This window comes from Phalacrocorax carbo, chromosome Z, assembly GCF_963921805.1.
Source record: "Phalacrocorax carbo chromosome Z, bPhaCar2.1, whole genome shotgun sequence".
In the NCBI taxonomy this organism is placed as follows: Eukaryota; Metazoa; Chordata; class Aves; order Suliformes; family Phalacrocoracidae; genus Phalacrocorax; species Phalacrocorax carbo.
In genome coordinates this window covers 74,119,570-74,141,729 of record NC_087548.1, presented here as the reverse complement: position 1 = coordinate 74,141,729, position 22,160 = coordinate 74,119,570, and the positions used below count along the sequence as shown (strand labels likewise).

Here is a 22,160-nt window from a genome sequence, read left to right as displayed (position 1 = left end):
AATCGCGGCTCAGGGACCAGCAGCATCAGTCAGCGGGTGGTGAGCGGTTGTGTCGTTTGTTTCTGGTTTTTCCCCTTTTCCTTTATATTACAGTATCATTGTTATTACTATAATAATCATTATTTTATTTTAATTATTAAACTGTTCTTATCTCAACCCACAGGTTTTGGGGTTGGTTTTTTTTTTTGCTTTTGCTCTTCCGATTCTCTCCGCATCCCACAGGGGTGGGGGAGCGAGCGAGCGGCTGCGTGGTGTTAGTTGCTGACTGGGGCTGAACCACAACAGTCCAAATATTTCCAAAGTGACTGAGACATGGACAAATATTCCCCTTGCCCCCTCCCCGCCCCCCCCCACCAAACCAGCCTCAATTAAATTTTCTTTTCTAAATGGTATTCTGAAAGGAAGAAAAAGATAAAAAAGAAAAACCAGCTAAGCAGAGGGGAGCAAGCAAATACAAAGTTTATGGAAGTTAGTCAGTAGCTAACAGGGTGAAGCATCACCTGGCAAGACCAGCGCTGTCAGACTGTATGCCCCCAAAACACAGCGCCTCGCTGCTGCCAGCTTGCTGTGGTGAGCAGAGACCTTCCCCGAGGCGCTGCGACCGAAGCTGGGCTCCTGCTCGCCGAGCACTAGCTACACAGAGACGTTGTTACTGCTGGCCAGCACAGGCAGCGGGATAATGTTATTTGGGCTCATTGGTAAGGGAAGACAAGGAAAATAGAGAGTGGTGGGGGTGAAAAAAAACCAAACCCACACATACGGATTAAAATTTTATTATGGCCATCCATGTCTAAAAATATGTATTTTAAAAGCTATGTACATTTTTCTCTTACCTCTACTGTTTAGCGTACAGAGTTAAATCAAATTTTGAGAAATACAGCAGGAAGTTAAAAATGGAGAGTGTTTAATTCTGAGTAGGCACTGTTCAATGAAAAAGAGTGAGGCAGGAAATCACATAACAATCAGGTTGTGCAGTTTAAAATACTTGTTGAAAACATCAGAAAATTGCAAAAAGTCTAAAAATAACTTGGGAATAAAAGCTGTTGAGGATGGCCTTGCTCCCTGAAAAACAATTCTAAAATTAAAATTGGTGTTTGACAACAAGAGACAAAGACGTCACCCTTTGCAGCAGGTTTTCTGAATGCCATCAGTGCTGCAAGTCAAATCAGTTTTTCCTCATTCAGAGGCTTCAGCTCCTCTGTTGACCTTAGAGAGGTACTGTTTATGCACGTTTATAGATCAGTGCTTACAGAGGGATGATGAGAATTCCTTATAGGACAGCAAGAATACAGCCAAGCTTAGCTAATAGTCCAGGCAACAGTCTCCTGTGAAGTCCAATTCTTAATGAGGTGCAGAATGTGAATTAAAAGCTAAAACACAAAGGAGCATTCCAAGATTAAAAATGCTTTAAAATAGAAGTTAAAAGAGTTTCTTCCTGGCCTAGCTACAAACTGGGGCCAGAGAACACTTTAAAAGTTTCTATGCTATCTGAGGCAGTGCCAGCGCTATAGGTCCTGTTTTGCTACTGTTGAGTGCCTTCTGGGCTTTCTTGTGGGCACCTGAATTATATCTGCTTCGACACTGTTCATATCTTTCCACAGTGGATACACCATCCAGAAACCTGGTCTGGTACAGGACATTCGCGTTGCTAAACATTCCATCCTTCAAGGACACCACGATAAACTAAAACAAACCAGAAAGATTAAAGTAAATGCTGTCATCCAAATAAAGACTTTAAACAACATCGGAAAACGCTTCTAAAAAGAGGATTCTTTTTACTTGATTTGGCTAATATCTTGGTGGTGACTCTTCAGAAAATATTTCAAACGTAACTGAAGCCCAACAGAATGTGCTATGCAGGTTAATGTACACCCATGGACAGACACTGTCTGCAGCTAACGCCGTACGGCTCTGTCCGTAGCCCAGCACTTGCCCTGGGATACTTGCCACAACACGGAATACCTGTTCATTGAGCATCAATCACTGGAAAAAATATTGCCACAAATTTTGTAAGAATGCAGGATCCTTCACAGTCTAAAGATACTGCCCAAATTATTTTACAATAATGGTAACAAATGTTCCCTTCCTCTCTCACAATTTGGAAAGGTTATGCCCGACCCCCAAATAGAGACAGGTACTGCCTTTCACTCAGAGTTGTAAGTTTCTTCCGTTCTACAGATTTTTTGTGTGCAGAGGCCACAGTGATACAGACATTCTTTCCTCTACTTCCTGGCTTATTTCAACAGGATCAAAAATAAAATATTTTTAAAGCTTAAGTTAAAGAACTCTAGGAAAAAATAAATTCAGGATGTGGGTCACACCTGACATCATTGATCATATCACAGACATTCTTGCCTATTACTACCTGTTTTTTAGCCACTGCAGCAACAGCTTACATCATTAAAATGTAATGCTTCAAGCTTCACAGTTGCCATATCATCAATGCAACTTCCAGTCGAAACAACTTAGAAATATAACACACACCTCTGGACTAAAACACTCGAACAGCTGAGACTCCTCAGTGGCCGACTGCCTCTGAAAATAATGACATGCATAAATGGATCATCACAATAGTTTCAAGATCATACCTGAGAGCGTCTGAAATGAGCGTGCAGCATCTGCCCAATGTTCTGGGTATGAGAGAGGTCAAGGGCTGCATCCACTTCATCCAAGATGTAAATTGGGGCAGGTTTGAAGAGAAGCATGGAAAAGATCAAGGACAAGGCCACCAATGATCTAGAGAACAAGAAAACTACATTTCACCCTCTTGGTTTGAGAGGCTTTGGCTTACGAAAACAATTGCTTAGTGGTAACAAAATGCTCTCTCAAAAGCAGATTTGTTCTATGAGTTCTGAAGAGACAGAATGACAGTTTCTGCCACAACTTCTGATTTCAAAATGTGAAGCCTTCTGCCAGAAACAGCAAGTGTTACTTATTCCTTTATCAGAAGATCAGCTTAGTTGGGTGATGATATTTAAAGTCATGCTGTTGCTTTACCTATTTTATATCCTGAGTTTTGCAGTGCTGTTTTTCAACACGTGGTTCTTGAAGCATTCTGTCCTTCAGAAAGTTCTCTGTCTCACCTCTTCCTAAATTCTGTTTCTACTTCTCAATTAGTTAGCTTTTTCCTTAGAGGTTACAAAGCAGCACATAGCCCACAGTAGCTGCAACCATTGGCGAAGAAAGCTGTCACCATGACACCATTTTGACACCAGGGAGAACTTGTCTATACAGATTTTGGAGGTAACAGCTCAAAGGTTGAAGCGTTAACTCAACAGTACCTCAGTACCACGTAGTCAGCTGCAGTTTTCTCACCACTCGGTTCATTTTTTGTCACTTCTCCAAGGAGTAAAATCTTGTTATCATATGCCAAGTAATGCATTGTTCTAAGTGGGATTCCTCTTTGAGCTGTACTGAATTAATAATGCTTTCAATATTAAATCAGGTTGGAAGGAGAGAGTCCCTGACATGACCAGTGCTTTTCTGCACTATAATTAGCTAGACGTATCAATAATACACACAACTGCAATGGAAAACAAACAAAAAACCCACAAAGTTCACCAACCTTTGTCCTCCACTAAGTTCTGTTAAGTTATCCTTCCAGGTGTTTCCTAAGGCAACTCTGAACTGCAGACCATCCAAGACATTCTGGGTTTTACAAGGTACTAGCATAGCTTTGGCTCCTGGTAGAAGCGTTGAGAAAATTGAACCAAGGTCTTCATTCACCTGTAAGTCAGACCATAAAAGATGTATGTGCATGCTTTGAACCAAGAGCACAAACAGCTAAAAACTTAGTGGTAAACTGCACTAAGCTCTAGACATCTTGCTCATCTTAACCCAATGACTTCTTCTGTCTTGAAGATCAGCACAAACAGGAGAGTGAGAAAATCCTAGCATATGGAATCTTTTATCTTCTCCACACTCAAAAGAGAAGCAACACCAAGGAATAGATACATATAGGATGCCTCATACTATGCATTTTAGAACGATCAAATGAAAGAAATGTTGGAAGTTTTCTTTATACTACCAGCCAAGGAAATGGTTATGCCCTACCTCAGATGTACTAGCTGGTAAATTGTGATTTCTCCAAACTAAAGGGCTACTGAAAGTATAAGCACCCTGAAGAGGCACACGCTGGCATCCTCCCCACTTCTTTTCTTCCCAGGATTACTTACGCAATTTCTAGGTACTGGATGGGACACAACTTTGTAAACGTAGATTAAAATCGCCTAGGTCAAGGAACGTACCTGATAACACAACTTATTCCACCACCCATGATCCTTCTCAATATGATTCACTAAGTTCTGCCAAACAAGATTTTGCAATGAAAAGGTACCATTTTGTCAGTGATAATCTTGAGAACGGCCAATAAAAATTAAAACTGATACTTCATTTGTGAGAAATGTAATCTTACATATAATCGATCTTCTCAAAGGCCAGAAAGTACAAGTTGTCCTGGTATAGCAGAAAAGAATGTGTCAAGAGCTTTCCATGTAGAAAGGGAAAGGGAAAATGTTGTACTTTAGTCGTAGTTCATGACACGAGAGAACTAGTAAGAAGGCAGAGTGCTTTGACAACAGAAACATAAATCAGCTGTTGCTCTATTCCAGTATTATCTATCCTATCAGTGACAGGAACAGTAGCCCAGGTCCACAGCTCCACATTTTATGGGCATACTCAGAGCAGAAGATTTTAACTCTGGTCAAATACTGGTTTAAGCAAACAAAAACAGACTGTATCACTGTTTTGTCCAACTTCCATGTGAGAGACAATGATTTCAGCATGCCAGTAGCTTAACGTTCCTTAAATTTTTGTGGGCACTAAAAGAGGATGGTAAAGTACTAGTGCAGATTTAATTGTTTCTTTACGATTCTTAAGAATTAATTTCTTATTCTCAAAAGTGAAACAGGATAAATGAAATCGTTGTTTTGTAATTTAAATACTAGGCGAGGGAGATCAGCTCTGTAAAGAGACATCTTTTTTTTTTTCCCCTCCATGAAAATATGCAAAACAGTAATCTAAGATAAAACTGATCCTCTGCTAAAATAGACGATTAGATTTCAAATGTCATACCTTTTTCCATGCAATCTGTATAGCTTTAGCTTTCTTGTCGTCAAGCTCTTGAATAGTTGCAAGAATTTTTGCCCTGTCATTCTCTACAATTCTTTTTTTCCTCAGTAAGTCATTGTACTGGTGCAATGAGAAGAAAAGATTGACTTCAATGAACTTTGTGCTCACATACATTTTGTGCTAATCTTACAGTTTCACTGTTTATCATTTTTGTAACTATGAAATAGCCACTAACCACACGATTGAAATCCAAAGCATTCATTTAGCTGTATGCAGGATTTAAATTTTAGATTATTATTTGCAAATTAAAACATTAGAATTTTCAGCAATCAGCAAACAGCAAGACCAACATTACTCTGAAAGCTGCACTTCCTTTTCAAGTTAATCATGTTTCATTTGCCTTTCCATAGAAGAAAGGATGTTTCTGGAAGCTGACACAAAAAGCAGGACATTTCTAATGATGAAACAGTACTAGAACAGTAGAAGTGTCAGCCAGTGGACAGTTTTGAGACACTCCTGGAATAGCTTCAAGATACAGATGAATTCAAGACAACCATGGAACACCTTCAAGCTATCATGCTTAAAGATGAACAGTTTTTTGGTCTGCAACCTTTGGTAAAGTATGCAATTCTCAGATAACTGTGACAGATACCACAAAGCTTGCCTAATGCCTGCCGCTGCCAATTTAGGACAGACTGGGGTTGGGAGGAATGAAATGACCATCCAAAGTTAAGATTACGCATAACCTGGAAAACTAGTGCACAAGTGAATAGTTCAAAAATGTAAGATGAGTATAAAATATCTAACAAAAGATTTCCTGCTATCTCACAGAGATTTAGTTTTATTTTTGGTGTATTCAGAAACAGAGTGTATGAAAACATATAGCTGTGTTATGCATAATACCATATACCCAACCTGCCCAATCTTTAAAGGTTAAACCACAGAATGTTTTACCCTCTCCTCTGTCTCAGAAAGCATATTCATAGCTTGCATGTTCACTTTCTTTCCCAGCTCCTGTTTAATCTCCTGCAATTTCTGCAGCTTCTGACATATTTCTGTAGGATTGTTAGCTTTGAAGTCATAGGCTGTGTGTGGCTGACCAAAAAGCTGTTTCTCTGAAGCTATCCACTCATACTCTTCCAGCATTTTGGTCACCTGTAAACAAGAAGATATGCTGAGGCTTTTTTTTGTCTCTCTTCTCAACTGTGAATGAAAAATTATCAAAAAAAAAAAAAAAAAAGAAAAGAAACGTCCTGAAATTATGCTACAACATTAATTCTTCTATCCCAATGCAGCACAGGTGCGTACCTTTACAATGCTTCACGCGATTTCCAAGACTGTAGATGAACCAAGATTTTAAGGGATCTTTCACATACACCCATCACATTTACTTGGAACCATTTCTTCTATACCTGGACTAAACCATTGTCACTAAATCTCTGGATTAGCTTCTTTAATTAGTTACCTAATTTGTTTGTACAATCAGAATATTCTTCTCATTGATCACCTTCTCACTATGGACTCTCTTTTAGTCCATACTGTTACAATTTACAGTTTACACCTCCTCCTCCTGGGATAAAACTTTCACATCAAGAGCTGCAAATATGACAGTACTTATTAAGAAAAAAGGCTATTTCCTTTGCATATGGCAAGGGAAATAACTACTCTTGGTCAGAAGATGCAAGGAAAGCACAGTTCTGAAATACCTTGGCAGTAGCCTCAGCAATCTCTTCCTGATATTTGCTGATGTCATGTTCTAATGCTTTAACCTTAAGCTGTAAGTCATTAATTTGTTCTCTGTATTTTAGCATCTCTGCAGATTTAGCTTTAATTGCTTCATCCTGTAACAAAATTACTTCCTTTTGCTTGGTCAGCTCCTTCTGTGACTTCTCTACAGATTCCTGAAAAGCAAATCAAACAGCCATTTATTAGCTTCTTTTAAAGGCTGGTGGTAGACAGTTGTTAGGACACAGCAAGGAATGAGAAGAAATTCACATGTGGTAATAAAGCTACAAAACAACTACGTAGGCTAAACATAATTGAGTGCTGGCAAGAAAATCCAAACAACAAAATACCCATTGTAATTTGAGCTCTAGAGGATCGTATCTTCAGTAACATCAACACAGATAATGAAACACAGCATTCACTTTTACCTTTGTCTTAGACACCTCAGCTGCCATAGTATTAACTTGCTCCTGGTAGGATCTGGCTGCATTAGCTGCAGCCGCTATCTGTTGTTCATAGGAGGCATGCTCTTGTTTTAGCTCTTTAACTTCCAGAAGTAAAGCTGCAACTTCCTAGAGAGAGTTTTCAAATTTATTAGTTATACTTAAATGGAAAGAATTAAGATTCACTTTGACATAGTAACTGCTGTAGAAGATTCACACTACCTGTTCTTCTGCAAGGGGGCAAGCTCACCAAAAAACATGGCTTCAGCAATTTCTACATCAGTGACTACAGAATAATATATTAAGTTCCAAAACAGAGAGTATTAAAGCTTCAGCGGAACCAAACTTTCTGATTACTGCAACCACTTGCCATTGAGAAAACTGCCAACAGAGGTTAAGTTTTACCTGCTGCTTTTCCTTCATTTTTTTGCTTGAAGTGTCTGCATTTTTCTTGGCATCATCTAGTTTGTTCTGGGCATTTTTTCGTTCTTTTTCATATTCTGCTTCTGCATTTTTCATTTTATTCTCTAATTCCTTGTATTTATCTTCTGCTTTCTTTTGGCTCTCTTTGCTTGTCTTCAATGTCTCCTCACACTCAGCTGAATCAAGAAGTACAGTACTGAGATCGGGCAGTTTTGTTCTTATCTTTAAATTTACATCCTGAACTCCAACTGAAATAAACACATCTTTGCTCTAAGAGAAAGGAGTGCTTATATGTTTCCTACTTAGTGAAGTCAGCTATTTCAATGATTATTCTAAGAGAGCATGCTGTTCTTACCAGTTATTGGTAGGGCACTAAATAGATAACCAGTCATTAAAATTAATGAAGATAAGCATTTTTTCTTTTTTTGACAGGGGCAAGTATATGCCAAATACATGATCAAGAAGTAATTAACCAAACGGGTACCTAATATGACCTCATATCTAGAATATTACATCTACATATGCACCACTTAGTTAAAAGACTAAGAACACAATTGTCACCAATTGTTTTCTTCAGGGCAAGCAGCTCTTCCTCTTGTTTGTGATAAGCACTTTGATGAAGCTTCGTTTGCAATAGCTCTGCTTCTTCAGAATTCATCTCCCACTGCTGCTTCAGTTGCCAATACCTTTGAAGACATTAATGATACAAACTGCTATAATGAAGGGTATCCAGCACTTCAGTTTTGAAGTTAAAATACGTACATATAGAAATAAGTAGATAAACAAATACTTTTATTTCAATTCTAATGTGAGATACAATGATGACTATAGGACAAATAAGCTTGAAAGTCTGATATAATTACTTTAATAGCAGTTGTGAAGTTTGTAGGTATGTCAGTAATTACATATGTAACTCCTGGTTATGTAGCCCCAATAAGGTATATTAAAAACAAACAAATGCAACACATGGAACTTGGCAACAATTCAGAGCTCATGTTTTTTTCAACCAGCAGCATGACAGATGCTAGGCTGAAGCATTAAAGAAAAAACATCTAAAAGCAAAACTCATTTCTTCCTTTTGGTCTGGAAGTCTATTACAGCTCAAAACAATTTGAAAAATAAATCCAGCTGCTAGATAGTAAATTACCAACACTACCTCCTTGCGGGATTTTTACAGAACTGACTAATCATTTTTACATTCCATCTTTTAAAAAGATCTTCAGTAAGTGAGTAGCTGAAAATCAAATCTACTTAAAATTATTTATTTTAAATCCTTACAGCAGTATCACTCAGAAATTCCCCTTTAGTGTTTTTATATTTTCTTGGGAGAGAAATAAGAGCTATCACAAACTGAAATTCTGTATGGGTGTTATGAAATATGACTCAAATAGATCCATTATTTAGTGGACTTCATGAAACTTTGGCAAACATCAAGATATTTCAGTTACACATCATTGTATGCCATTTTTTCCTGTATTACCCAAAACAAAGTTTTCATGCACGTGTTTGTCTAAAAACTGTATTTGCTTGTTGATTGCTGTACTTACACCTTAAATTGGAGAAGGGGAGAGGGAGGAAAGGAATAATATTTTGCATATTACCTTCTCAACAGACCCTATGCCCTCCAAAAAGACGTCTTTAAATTACATTTACTCAGTCACATAAGAGAAATGATAGACATTTTCTAGGGCAAACCTTACTTTTCAGCAACATTCTTCAATCTTTTCAACTCGGTCTCTATAGCCTCAAGTTCAGATTCCTTTGCCCTGATTTCTACTGCAATGTTTTTAATTTCTCGAAGTTTAGACAATATTGGTACAACCTGTGAGGACGCACCTGTTCAGTGAAAACAGAAGCAAAGTCAAGCTAATTGGAATTAGACTGGTGGATTCACACTGGCAAATGGCAAATTCTAAATGTTAATAACGATGCAGTTGATGATTGTTTTAGTTACAAAACAGAAAGGCAGCTAGGCTAAAGTAACAGTAGTTCTCAGTGGAGAAAGACTGCTTCCTCTGTTACAGAATTTAGTTCTGCAGACTTTGAATACCTGCATTTCCTGTGAAATCAACTAGCTTTTCATGATGTATGAAATTACCTCAAATTAATTAATCACTACTTCAAAAAATGCTTGAATTCAAAGCACTGCTCCTTCCAAGAGGATTATAAAGTCAAATAAGATTTAAGTATTTAAAATCTGAACTACTTTATCGAAATAGTTTGCCATTAATTTTTTCTTAGTCTAGTTAATCTTATTTCAGCTCAAGACTAATAAATCTTTGCTCAAACACATCATATTATCCCCAGTATGAGTCTAAAGAAAAAGGTTACCATTCATTTTTATAAAAAGCATGCAGAGCAAGGAAAAAACCGACACACAGTATTATTATATGAATAAAACGAGCAATTGCCTCCATGCAGAGTGCCCTGGGGGTCAAATACATCTCCATCAAGTGTGACAGTTCTCATCATTATCCTTTTGTCAAAGGTCACTTTTTTGGCATTATCCATGTTATTACAGATTAGGGTTGTTCCAAACACATATTCGATTGCTTTCTGCAGTTCGGGTTCATATTCAATCAGAGAAAGGGCTATATACAAGTTATCACGACCAGCCTAGAAATCAAATGAAATGCAATTAGTATGCCTTAAATTTTAAGAATTTTCAAATTTAGTTTCCATCTTCTCTGATAAAACCAGCTTCTAAAAACATCATTACATTTTAAAACAATCTAGTTAAAAGTGGAATAATTAATAACCATTTAAACATTGCATAGCTGAAGGGATACATAGGAAAAAAAATAAAATCAAGATACCCTCAAACCCTATCAAAATTCTTATTAGTATAGCCATTAAGAAGTCCATGTTTTTAGGAAAAAAAACCCCACAAAAACAAAATTAAAGAGCTACACAAGCAAAATAGTGTAAATACTGTATCTGTTTACATACCAAGGTTTGTGCCAACTTGACAGTGTCTTCTCCAATACACCTGGCTGAAATTTTGTTTAGTGGAATGATGGTGTATCGATGCTTTAGTTCACCCCTCTGCAAAAGCTTTTTGCCAGTATCCTCAAACGAGAAAAGTTACAAAGCGTACCTGAATACATAGCTGATTTTGTAAAGTAAGACAACAGGGCACTGCAAGAAGAATATATCATTGCCAGTAACTATGCATGACTCCTTTGACCTCATTTAAACATGTAAATGGGTCCAAATCACCTCTTCAGCATTCTGTAACAATGCACATACTCACTAACCCTGAATCACATGACCTCATCTCAACATTCAGAGTTCTGTATTAAAGTATTACACATACCTCTGTGTCCACAACAATGTTATACAGTTTCCCTCCAGCCACCACTTCTAAGGCTCTTGCTTTGGATAGATCTTTCACAACGATAAGACTCACAACAGGGCCTTTCACACGGTCTGGATTCCAATTTTTTTCTGGGTCTCTTAAAATAAATTGAAATTATTATAATTACATGTTTGTTTCTCTCCCACACATCTTAAAAAATTGATATTTAAATACTTATATTGCTTATTATATTGGTATAAGTTCCAAGTTCTGTCAGGAAAAAAACCCACAGAAATGTTTAAATACTTCAGGGCAAGAGATTTCCCAATAGTCAGTTACAAAGTCATTAGAAGAATGTCCTTCCTGATTGCGGTATAATTTGTTCATGCAATTTTCAATTGATTTTTACTATGGGTCCTATTATTAGCACATCTATAGGAATATGTTCAGATGTTCAGACTAATTATTACCTAAGCAAATAAATCTGCGGATGCATATTGGTACTGCAGATACAGATTGGTGGAGACAGATACCATGTTGACCTCCACAGAGGAAGTCTACTCACAGTTCTCAGGCAGGTCTCTGAAGAGTAATGATTACGTATTTTTACAGTTTAGACATTTGGATTCTATGGTTTTAGATACCGAAGTTGAGTTATGGCTTGCAAACATCATCATACAAAACCTTTAAACTCCAGTGGCTTTGATAAGGCTGTCACTTAAGAATGACTGTATCACCTTCCCTGCTGCCTGTTAATTCTGTTAACATTTTTTACCTCCCCCTGTCCACTTCACTTGCATCACAGGTAAGATAGTAATTCATTATTCACTGGCGCTAAAAGGAAAGCAACAGCTAAGCAAATGATAGAATTATACTCTAAGTCCCATAAGCCACACATAAAATGCCCCAAAAAGCACTTTCAAACATCTTTTAGGATGACACTAAGATCTTACCTGTATTCAAACCGTAGATGAGGAAACTTTGCCATTAAGCCTTCATACAATTGTTTCAGTCGGCTGATGTCACAAGTCAACGCCTTCTTTTTTGCTAAAAGGGTTTCTTCTTTCCCTTCTTAAGAGTTGAACACAAGCAGTGGACAAACATTCAGAGCACAGAAATCTATTAGCTTAAAAATTGGTATGCTACACTGTTTATCTACATGTATATAGAAATACTTAATCGAAAGACTTTCTAAAGTTCCTTGTAAACTTCCAGTTTAGACAAATTAACCACATCACAGTACCAGACATGCAAAAATGTCTAAAGTCTAATGTGCTTCTCTGAAAGTAATTCTGATAATCAATTTAGAGTAGCTTCTGCAACAAAAGTTACCTGGAATGAGAAAAAAAAAACATTTAAGTGTTTTCGGTAGGGAAACCCAGGAAGGAATAGGGAGGCTGCTTACTTTTTCCATCTAAATTTTAGATGGAATTTAAATTTTCCATCGAACTTTAAAAGATTTGGCCTAAAGTCTATAAAATCAAATTATTTTAAACTATTTTCTGTGAAAGACAAGAGCTTGCAGAGCTTTGACCGGAAAAACTTCTTTGTGCATGAAAGCAGCATACATGGTTTTTCAGTTCCTTCCTGTATTTGGTTTGGCTGGGATGGAGTTTAACCTTCCCCATAGCAGCCCTCACAGTGCTATGCTTTGCATTTCTAGTAGAACAGTGTTGACAACACACCAGTGCTTTGGCTACTGCTGAGCAGTGCTCCCACAGCATGAAGGCTGTCCTTCCAATGCCCTCTCCAAAGGCCAGTATGTTGGGGGTGGGCAAGAGTTTGGGAGGGGACATGCCAGGGCAGCTGACCCAGCCAATATTCTATACCACATGAAGTTGTGCTCAGCAATAAAAGCTAAAAGGAGGAGAGGAGGGGGCACTGATTATTAAGGCATTTGTCTTCCAGACCAGCCGCTATGAGTACTGAGGCTCTACTTCCCAGGCAATGGCTGGAAATTGCCTGCTGATGGAAAGTGGAGAGTAAATCTTTTTGTGTTCCTTTGCTTCTGCATCCAACAGAGCCAAAGCAGCCAGCGGCTTCAGGACAGACCTGCAGCTGGCCAAGGCCGAGCCCATCTGTGATGTTGGTAGCACCTCTGTGATAACATACAGAAGGGGTAAAAACTGCTGTGCAACAGCAGCTGGGAGAGGGGAGTGAGTATATGCAAGAGGAACAGCCCTGCAGAAACCAAGGCCAGTGAAGAAGAAGGAGGAGAAGGTGCTCCAGGCACCAGAGCAGAGATTCCCCTGCAGCCCCTGGCAAACACCATGGTGAGGCAGGCTGTCCCCTGCAGCCCATTGAGGTTACCAGAGGAGCAGATACCCACCTGCAGCCCATGGAGGACCCCACACTGGAGCAGGTGGATGCCCGAAGGAGGCTGTGACCCCATGGGAAGCCTGTGCTGGAGCAGGGTCCTGGCAGGACCTGTGGCCCCGCAGAGAGAGGAGCCCACGCTGGAGCAGGTTTGCTGGCAGGATTTGTGACCCCGTGGGGGACCCACGCTGTAGCAGTTCATGAAGAACTGCAGCCCGTGGGAGGGACCCACGTTGGAGCAGTTCATGGAGGACTGTCTCCACTGGGAGGGACCCCATGCTGGAGCCAGAGAAGAGTATGAGGAGGGAGCAGCAGAGGCAACATGATGAACTGGCTGCAACCCCCATTCCCCATCACCCCTGCACCACTTGGGGAGAGGAGGTAGAGAAAATGAGGAGTGAAGTTGAGCCTGGGAAGAAGGGAGGGGTGGGAGAAGGGTTTTAAGGTTTGTTCCTATTTCTCATTATACTACTCTGATTTTCTTGGTAATAAATTAAATTAGTTTCCCCAAGCCAAGTCTGTTTTGCCTGTGACAGTAACGGTGAGTGATGTCTCCCTATCCTTATCTCAACCCACGAGCTTTTCATTGTCTTTTCTCTCCCCTGTCCAGCTGAGGAGGGGAGTGATAGAGCGGTTTTGGTGGGCACCTGGCATCCAGCCAAGGTCAACACACCACAATTCTATATTCCTTTTCAGATTCCCCCAAAATTATGCACCAGAAGTCTGTACAGACCTTCATAGTTCAGCTTCTTCATTTGGTCCTCTAGCATGTCTTTTGTTTTTCTGACAGCTTGAAGTGCTTCTCGGTCTTTCTTGTAGCTTCCGTCCATCTTTTTAAGTTCAGCTTCTTTTGTCTTTAATTCTTCTTGTGCATAATTCAACTTTATTTGAGCCTGTAAGGAGTGAGAAAATATGGAACCAGATGATCTTCAAAAAGATTCTTGCAGATGCAGGTTTAGAACACTTGCACTAACAAGGTGTTCATATAATTTGTAAAAGTTTCCACTGGCTGCAGAAACGCCAAAAAGGAGCCTTAGCTCTTCAAAGTAAGGGTACCAGTGATTTGGAAATACAAACATAAATCATGTATTTAGATACAATAACTCATATTAGCACATGAATAGAGTCCAAGAAACAACAACGTAAAATTATGCGATGTAGCCGTCCCTGTTATTCTTTAAGTGAGACATGCAAGGTTCACTTTCAACTTTGAAAATGTAAATTCCACTGTGAGAGCTACCCCAGCAGAGGTTTCCTATCTGTTTCAGTCGTGTAACCAGCAGACAATTTAACTGAGGAGAAAACAGGTTCTTCTGAACTCTCCATTCACAGCCTCCGGCATCTTTATTTTGATTCCATTAAGTTACACTGTAGAAATCTCAATAGTAGGAATGCGTATGGTGGACAGCAGTCCTAATTTCTTCTTACCCAATTCCTTCAGTCATTTGAGTACTGAGTCCTACTTTGTTTCAAATACCAGTTTCTACGCTTCCTTACAGCAATGTTATAGCTTTTCCCTATTTGTCTATATTTATGCAAGGGTATTTTTTTTTTACATGATCTGTTTAAATCAAAAAGTCACCTTAATGCATATGACAACTTGTAAAGTATCTTGCATAGATATTCTGTAAATCTTTTCACTGACCTTCCAAGAGTTATTTGGTTTTCAGAACATTTTCAAAAGATGCAGGGAGGTTGGTCTGAGGCAGGCAGAGCTTTTTTCCTCACCTGTTTAGCCTCTGTTTCAGCTTTGCTGACTTCATTTTTGCAGGTCATCATCTGCCCAGCAAAAGTAGCTTCTTCCCCATCGCCACTGCTGGACAAGCCAGCGGACACAGCATTAAAACGCTGTTGTGCTTCAGCTAAAGCATCTGCATCTTTTTTACTTGTTTCCTGCAACGCATGTAGTTCGTTCTCTATCTCCTTTACTTTTTTCTCCTTTGACATTAATGTTTCAGAATCCTTCAGCAAAACAAAGAACACAAAAACAAAAAAATGGGACTCAGGTCCCATTAACTTTAAATTCATGTTGTTTAGATGAGGAGCTAGTTTCATCAACTACATTTCTATGACCCTTTCCCAGATTTTGTGATCTTAAAATTTGTCTTTCCATGATGTCAGGCGCATACTTGCCCCATGAGCACACTGAAGATCTACAGAAAGATTAAACACAGGAAGAAATGACAACTGCCCCCATAAACTAGGAGAAATAGCTCTTTCTTTCTGTCATGGTTTTAGCTGGGACATAATTCATTTTCTCCACTGTAGCTCGCAGCTGGCACAGTGCTGTGGTTTGGATTTAGTATGAGAGTAATGTTGATAACACACTGATGGTTTAGTTGTTGCTGAGCAGTTCTTGCACTAGTCAAGGACTTTTCCAGCCTGCCTTGCTCTTCAAGGGGCACAAGAAGCCAGGAGGGGAGGGGGCACCGCCGAGGCAGCTGATCCAAACTGGCCAAAGGGATATCCGACACCAAAATACATCATGCCCAGTATATTAACTGGGGGGGGCTGGCGGGGGGGCAGCGATCACAGCTCAGGGACTGGCGGTGTCAGTTGGCAGGTGGTGAATGTTTGCATCACTTGTAGTTTGTTTGGTTTTCCCCCCCTCCTGAGGTTTCGCCTCTGTCTCTTCCTCTCCCCTTATTTTCATTTTCATTCTATTATTATTATTGTTATTATTATCAAGAAAAAACAGCTGTCCCCCTCAATCTGAATTAATGCAGTATTTAAATAAAATTATATAAAAGGCCTTACCTCCTGCATACTTTTTACCAGCTCATTGTACTTGTTCTCTTCATTTTTTAAGTTCTGCTTCTTGAGATCAAAGGCACTTTGTGCTCTAGCATGAACCCTTTGAAGTTCTGAAAGAGCATCTTCCAGTGAACGGAGCACACCACCAACTTCCTACAATCAGAAGTAAAGGAAATGCAATTTAGCTTAAGAAACTGACAGAGTATTTCTAATATTTCATCTTCTTTTCACAGCTATATGTAGAGGAAGAGACAAATATCTGATCAAGCAGGCAGTTAGACTGCAACGCAAACAGGTCAGAACAGGTCTTCCCTCTGAGATCCAAACTAATCGAAGCCACTACTGAATCCCCACATCATCCCATATCCAGGGACACTGTCCCTGAACAAAAGCTGTGTTTAAGCATCCAAGGACCCTATGGGCCATCCTGTATCTAACCAGATTTACTGCCCCCAAAACTGAGGTCAGTAATGATTTTTTTGAAGAGTTCCCTCCTTGAAGTGTATTTCCTTTGAGACATCAACAGAAAGGGAGGAAAATAAACCTCTGGCAAAACTTACCATTGAATGCACAGAGTGGAAACATGAGGGCAAACAGTTTCTAGTCTTCAATTATTATTCATTCACAGTGATTGGAAGTAAAGCATTTCAGACAAATGAAAACTTTAAATGGATGTCTTTCAGACAATGGCTAAGAATGATAATGAATGGTATATAATCTAAAGAACTCACCAAAAGAAGATAAAAATTCAAGGATATATTATCTGTAAAAATAATTCCCTTCTTACATAACTCCTTGTACTCAGATGAGCACGACTCTGTTCTCACTTACCTTATCCCTTTCCTTTTCCATCCCCGCTATTTCTTCATTAAGTTGTTTCACCTTCTTTGCACTTTCATCTATCGATTCCCGAAACTTCTCTACATTACTCAGCATTTCCTTTAATGCTTCAGCACAGGATACCTTTTTCCGTTCAGCCACAACAAACTGATAAGCTATAGAGAGGCGTTTTAAATGTTCTATTGATCGTGTTAATTTTTGGTATTCTAGATAGGATGCTCGTTCCTGAAGAGACACCAATAAAGAAAATCCTCTAAAATTCGGTGGAAAAAGTAATACTAAGTAGGGCTGTTACAGAAATCTTATAAGCACTTCTACTAACATTATTTGTAGATAAGAGGAAGGATTCTCCATGTTAACTAATATATTCATTATTGTACATTTCAGGCCTGCTTAGGAAAATCTTAGATAAAACAATATTTGTACAATTGATTGTACAGCAGAAATATCACTTGAAACAAGTTTTTTTTTAAGAACTAAGAGAAGTTTTTATCTTCTACTCTTATCTAGTTCTCTAGCTTTCTTCCTTCTCCCTACATGCTGGAAATCCTGAATGTCACATTTTCTATATTGGGACAAATTTATCTTTCTTACAAGATTCTATAAAGCTTGAAAACATGCTATTGTTTTAGCCACCACATACTGTTTCAGGGTGGCTGAAAGTATTTTTTCAGTACTTCAAGGACCCTACCACTCTTATAATTTTTCCATACCTCTTTCAGTTTTTCTAAAGTTGGAGTGATCTCCTCATCTAACACCTGAAACACAAACCAGAACATTTATATTTAGATTTTAAAAACTCTTACGTGTCCAAGCACGAATACCTAGTTCCAGGTGCAGAAATGAAATAGTCTAGAAGTTTAAAACCACACTACACTAGTTATTCAGTTATCTTTAACAAATATAAAAGAAAGTATACTTTCCAACATACAGTACCATTTGAATGTCTTTCAGTTTGGCATCCTTCTTATCTATGGTTCTCTGGACAGTTATTTTCTTGCTTTCATACATCTTAGTGCCAGCTGCTTCTTCAATCATACCTAAAATCTAAAATAAAGCAAATCAACAGAAATCTGGTGTTTCTTCTTATGTTAGAGAGGTTCAACTCAGAACTGAGTTGAACATCTCATCTCCCACTGATACCTTCTTTTTTGTTGTTCTCCCTGACTCCAAAAGATTGATTCTTGTCATTCAAACAAATCAATAAATCAATAAAACCTCAGACAAAAAACTCCCACACCTTCTTACCTCCGGTGGCTTCATATTTAGAACTTTGGTCACTCGTCCCTGGTGACAGAAACATGAAACAAGAGTGGTGGTTGTGCACAATGCAATAGTTAAAAGACAATACAAAACAAAACCCCAATCCCAAAAAACCCCACTCACTTTTATACATCATATTATAAGCTCAAATATGATTTTTTTTTTGCTACAATAATAATCTAGTTTACTGGATTGTTTTGTTCTTAAAAGTTCACACAAATCACTTCTTCAGGCAGCAAAAGCTTGAAACGGCCCTTATATCTTATCTTAGGCTCACCCTCCACATTTATGAATACATTTTAAAGGAGTAATTTAAGTATTTTGTTCCAAAGTCTTACTGAGTTGCTGATGCTGAACAAGCTCTTAATCATAGACTGCTTTTTTTGAGATTTAGCTTAATATATAACCAGAAGAAAGCAGAATAGGTGCAAAACTGTCCATCCTCCCCTCCCCACACCTCCTGCAAGTTGGGACAGTTCCATTTGACACAGTAAATCCTGCTCTTTTTTATTATTCCTTGCAAAAATTTCAGGGATTTGTCTAGTCCCTGTGTTGATGTTTATAAGGGTCCTTTCGACTGTTCAGCTCTTCCTTTGTTAACCGAGGTTTAAGGCAGCAGGTGTATCAACTTAATTCAAAATATTGTCTAACATGGAACACAAAAAATAGGAAAGAAAATCTCTGTCTTTTTAGCATAATAATAATAAAAGCAACCCCTATCTGTTAGAGACAAAAAGGAAGATGGAATATGTTTTAGAAAAGTCTTACTATACGAGGGCTGCATGAGGTCTTGTGCTACAAGACACACGTGTTTTAGGGTCAAACTATGCTGTACGAGAAATCTTTAACTACTTAATAGATAATTGATATTTACTTGATAAGAAGTTGCTTTTCTCCGATTAGGAAATTAAACGTTCTTCCACTAGCTGTCCTGCCTCAAATTTAGTGCAACTTCAATTCTTTTCAGATTTTATAAAGGTGCACACAATACCTGCATAATGAGGAAGTGAGGGTTATTGACATTGAGACCAATAGAACAGAAGAGATCCTGCACGCGACCATTGGTTGCATTCACACCATTGATAAGATACTTATTTTTACCTCCAACGACAACCTGCAGAAGGAAAAGAAATGGAAGAAACTTTAAGTGATTTAAAAATTACTTGACATTATAATACAAACCATAACAAAGAATAAAAATATCTGTGCAATATCCTACATATCCCGTATCTTTGCATGCGTATATATATGCATACCATACAGAATGTCAAAACATTTTTGGACTGAAAGACATTTCAAATATCTAACTAAAACATATGAAAGATCAGCCATCGAGGCCAATATTGACAAGATGATTTTCAAACTCCGCAAGTTTTCACTTTTTTTTTAAACTTGGAAGACATCTTCATCAGAAAGATAAAGGTTCCTTTTAACACACTGTTCAGATATTAAGAGGAAAAAAAGGAAAGCAGAAGAAAAAGCCACAAAATAGAAAATTATAACTTTCTTTAGGAACATTATTTTATTATTGCATTTCTGTGCAAATCAATAGAAAACATTATTGATATAATACATTTAACAATATTAAACTAGTTTCCTGAGTAATTCCAAGTTTTTTAATCTAGTACACTGGATCTAATTCTATAGTGTGTGTTACTACCTACACTGTAGAAGCATTGCCTAAGCTGCAAAAACTCAGGGACTTTAAAAATTACCTTTCCTTTTTTTCTTCTAAAGTCACTCTGTTGAGTATGGTAAAAATATATATAGGCTACTAAGCAACACAGATATTAAAGACTCACCTGCCTAGTGACAGTGATCTCATCACTACCTTCAAATCCCAGTGGACTTACTTTCTTGTCAGAATTATCAAAGATAATGGACACGGTTGCTTTATGAATTCCAGCTTGCCCATTTTTATAAACTAGGTCTTGCAAGTTAGAAGCTCGCACCTAAATCCATAGAACAGACACATACATTTTTGAAAGAAATTAATTTCACAGAGTCAGTGTGCTACTGTATGTTTTGGAGAAATGAATGAAAAAAATGCAGATCTAGCTGTAGATTTAGGAGTTGATGTCAGAGACTGACATATGGAAGCTGCAAGGTTGTAAAACCACAGGTAGAGTGTGCTAGTCTAGTTTTAGTGAGCCAGCTAACTGTTTCTGCACAAGGCTCCTGAAAAAACTGAACAGATGTTTAAGGAAAAAAAAAAAAGCCAGGTGACCAGTTCCAGTAGATTTACTTAAAGAGAATTTATAATTCATAATGCAGTTCACAGGGAAATTAATCAGGAAGTGTTCCTTGGAGGTCTGCTGGACTTGTCTACAGGGCGGGGGGGGGGGGGTAAGAAAAAAAGAAAAGAATCACCTGAAGACAGAGATTCCAACTGACCTCAGAGCGCACAATTTTTTTTAATAAGAGTAAAGCTGATACATCATCTTTTAAATAAAATTTAAATAATTTTCATGCGATCATGAAATACAGCTTTTTATTTTCTTCTGATGAACCAGTTGGCCAAATTTTAAGACCCAATCCAGAAGTGAAAAAGTTTATTACAAATAAATTAGTTAGTGCCCTTAGCTACAAAAGATCTGTGGCTTGAGTTATTTTTAGTCTGTTTTAAGCTGCATACTTTGAGCTATTGTAGTATATTGATGAAACTGTAATTCAATCTTAATGTAAGAATGAGCAAGAACAGACACCCAGTTTTATGTAATGGAAAACCCAAATAAATAACAGTGGGTTTTTTGATAGAAGCATCACTTCAGGACTTCATTAAAGATTACTCAAAAGAGTAATATGAAAAGTCGCTGACAGAAGAAAGACCTTTCTTAAATGCACGCTTTCTATACCTGTGACAGATTGGTGATTCCCAACAGGAAACAGATTGCGTCCAAGATATTGGACTTGCCACTACCATTCAAGCCAGTAATAGCATTGAATAACGGGTCAAAGTCACGAATTTCTGTCCTGTGAGCATAGGATTTAAATCCGTCAAGAACAATTGATTTCATGTGCATCTTCTCAATGTTCCAAAGGGACGAGGCAGAGTAGTCCTCCCAGGTGTCCGAAGAAAGGTGTTTAGGTTATAATCCTACAGATTTCAAAGAAAACAGGAACGAAAAAAAAAGACAAACGAATCCTATTGAATCCGGAACAAACAGCTAAATCTGTGAGAAAATGGGAAGCACACAAGCCTTTTACAACAAAAAGATTATGCATTTATAAACGGAAAATTCCAGGTAGATCCCAGATCCAGGAACCATCCTAACAACAACCTGTACTTCAACACTTCTAGGCGGTTTTCATCCTGAACATTTGTATGAAGACTGTGGCGCACCCCTAGTTTCTCACAAAGCTGCCCGTTAGTCCATCAGCCAACGAACGAAAGGGAAAGAACCAGCCAGAAGGGCAGTCTCCCTTTCCAGCGGGCAGGACTGCGACCCGCTCAGCCCCACAGTACCGGAGGGCTGAAGCCCGGGAGAACGACAGCGTCTGCTCTGAGGCGCCATGACAACAGCCCCATCCCTGCCCATGCCGCCGCCGCCGCCGCCGCCGCCACCGTAATGGCGCGCGCCCCCACGATCTCGCCGCAGCCGCGCCCCCGCGGCTGCCCCCCGCCAAGCGAGCCCTCTCCGGCGGCTCTGGAGCCGGCACCGGCCGCGGTCAGGGCCCCTTGCCAGCCCCGGTGTCCCACTCCCTCCCTGCCAGCCCCGGTACCTCGCGGCCCGCTGCCTGCCACCATTGAATTTTGGCGCCGAAATCTTGCAGCCGTTAGAGGAGGCGCCTGCTCGTGGCTGCCGCCGACGTTGCCTGCCTCTGTCGGCCTGGCTCCTCCTTTCCCAGCGAGAGGGGACGGACTAGGTCCGTTCCTCCTTTTTCCTCAGAACAGTGAGCACTTCCAAAATGCAGCGTCTCGGCTTTAGGAGACGGCAGGCAGTTTCAGGTTAGGCCGGCCCCGCGGGCGGGCGCTGAGGAGAAAGCTCCCCTCCAGCCCGGAGACGAGAGAGGGGGGAAGGTGGGGG

General features: G+C 39.1%; 1 protein-coding gene across 1 annotated transcript; it reads right to left on the bottom strand.

The window, feature by feature from the left end:
* Positions 1-757: 757 nt before the first annotated feature.
* Positions 758-22,011, bottom strand: SMC2 (structural maintenance of chromosomes 2). Its single transcript, XM_064438701.1, has 25 exons — positions 21,856-22,011; positions 20,988-21,229; positions 19,935-20,084; positions 19,124-19,246; positions 18,118-18,156; positions 17,806-17,916; positions 17,583-17,627; positions 16,861-17,094; positions 16,033-16,182; positions 15,004-15,237; positions 14,009-14,168; positions 11,913-12,030; positions 10,978-11,116; positions 10,611-10,730; positions 10,073-10,277; positions 9,362-9,497; positions 8,223-8,347; positions 7,644-7,837; positions 7,224-7,367; positions 6,777-6,971; positions 6,025-6,225; positions 5,074-5,190; positions 3,566-3,726; positions 2,589-2,736; positions 758-1,683 (listed from the first exon to the last, which is right to left on the bottom strand). Exons 2-25 carry the CDS (start codon positions 21,153-21,155, stop codon positions 1,480-1,482), a joined length of 3,621 nt encoding a protein of 1,206 aa, XP_064294771.1. The 5' UTR covers positions 21,156-21,229; positions 21,856-22,011; the 3' UTR covers positions 758-1,479.
* Between the last annotated feature and the right edge of the window lie 149 nt (positions 22,012-22,160).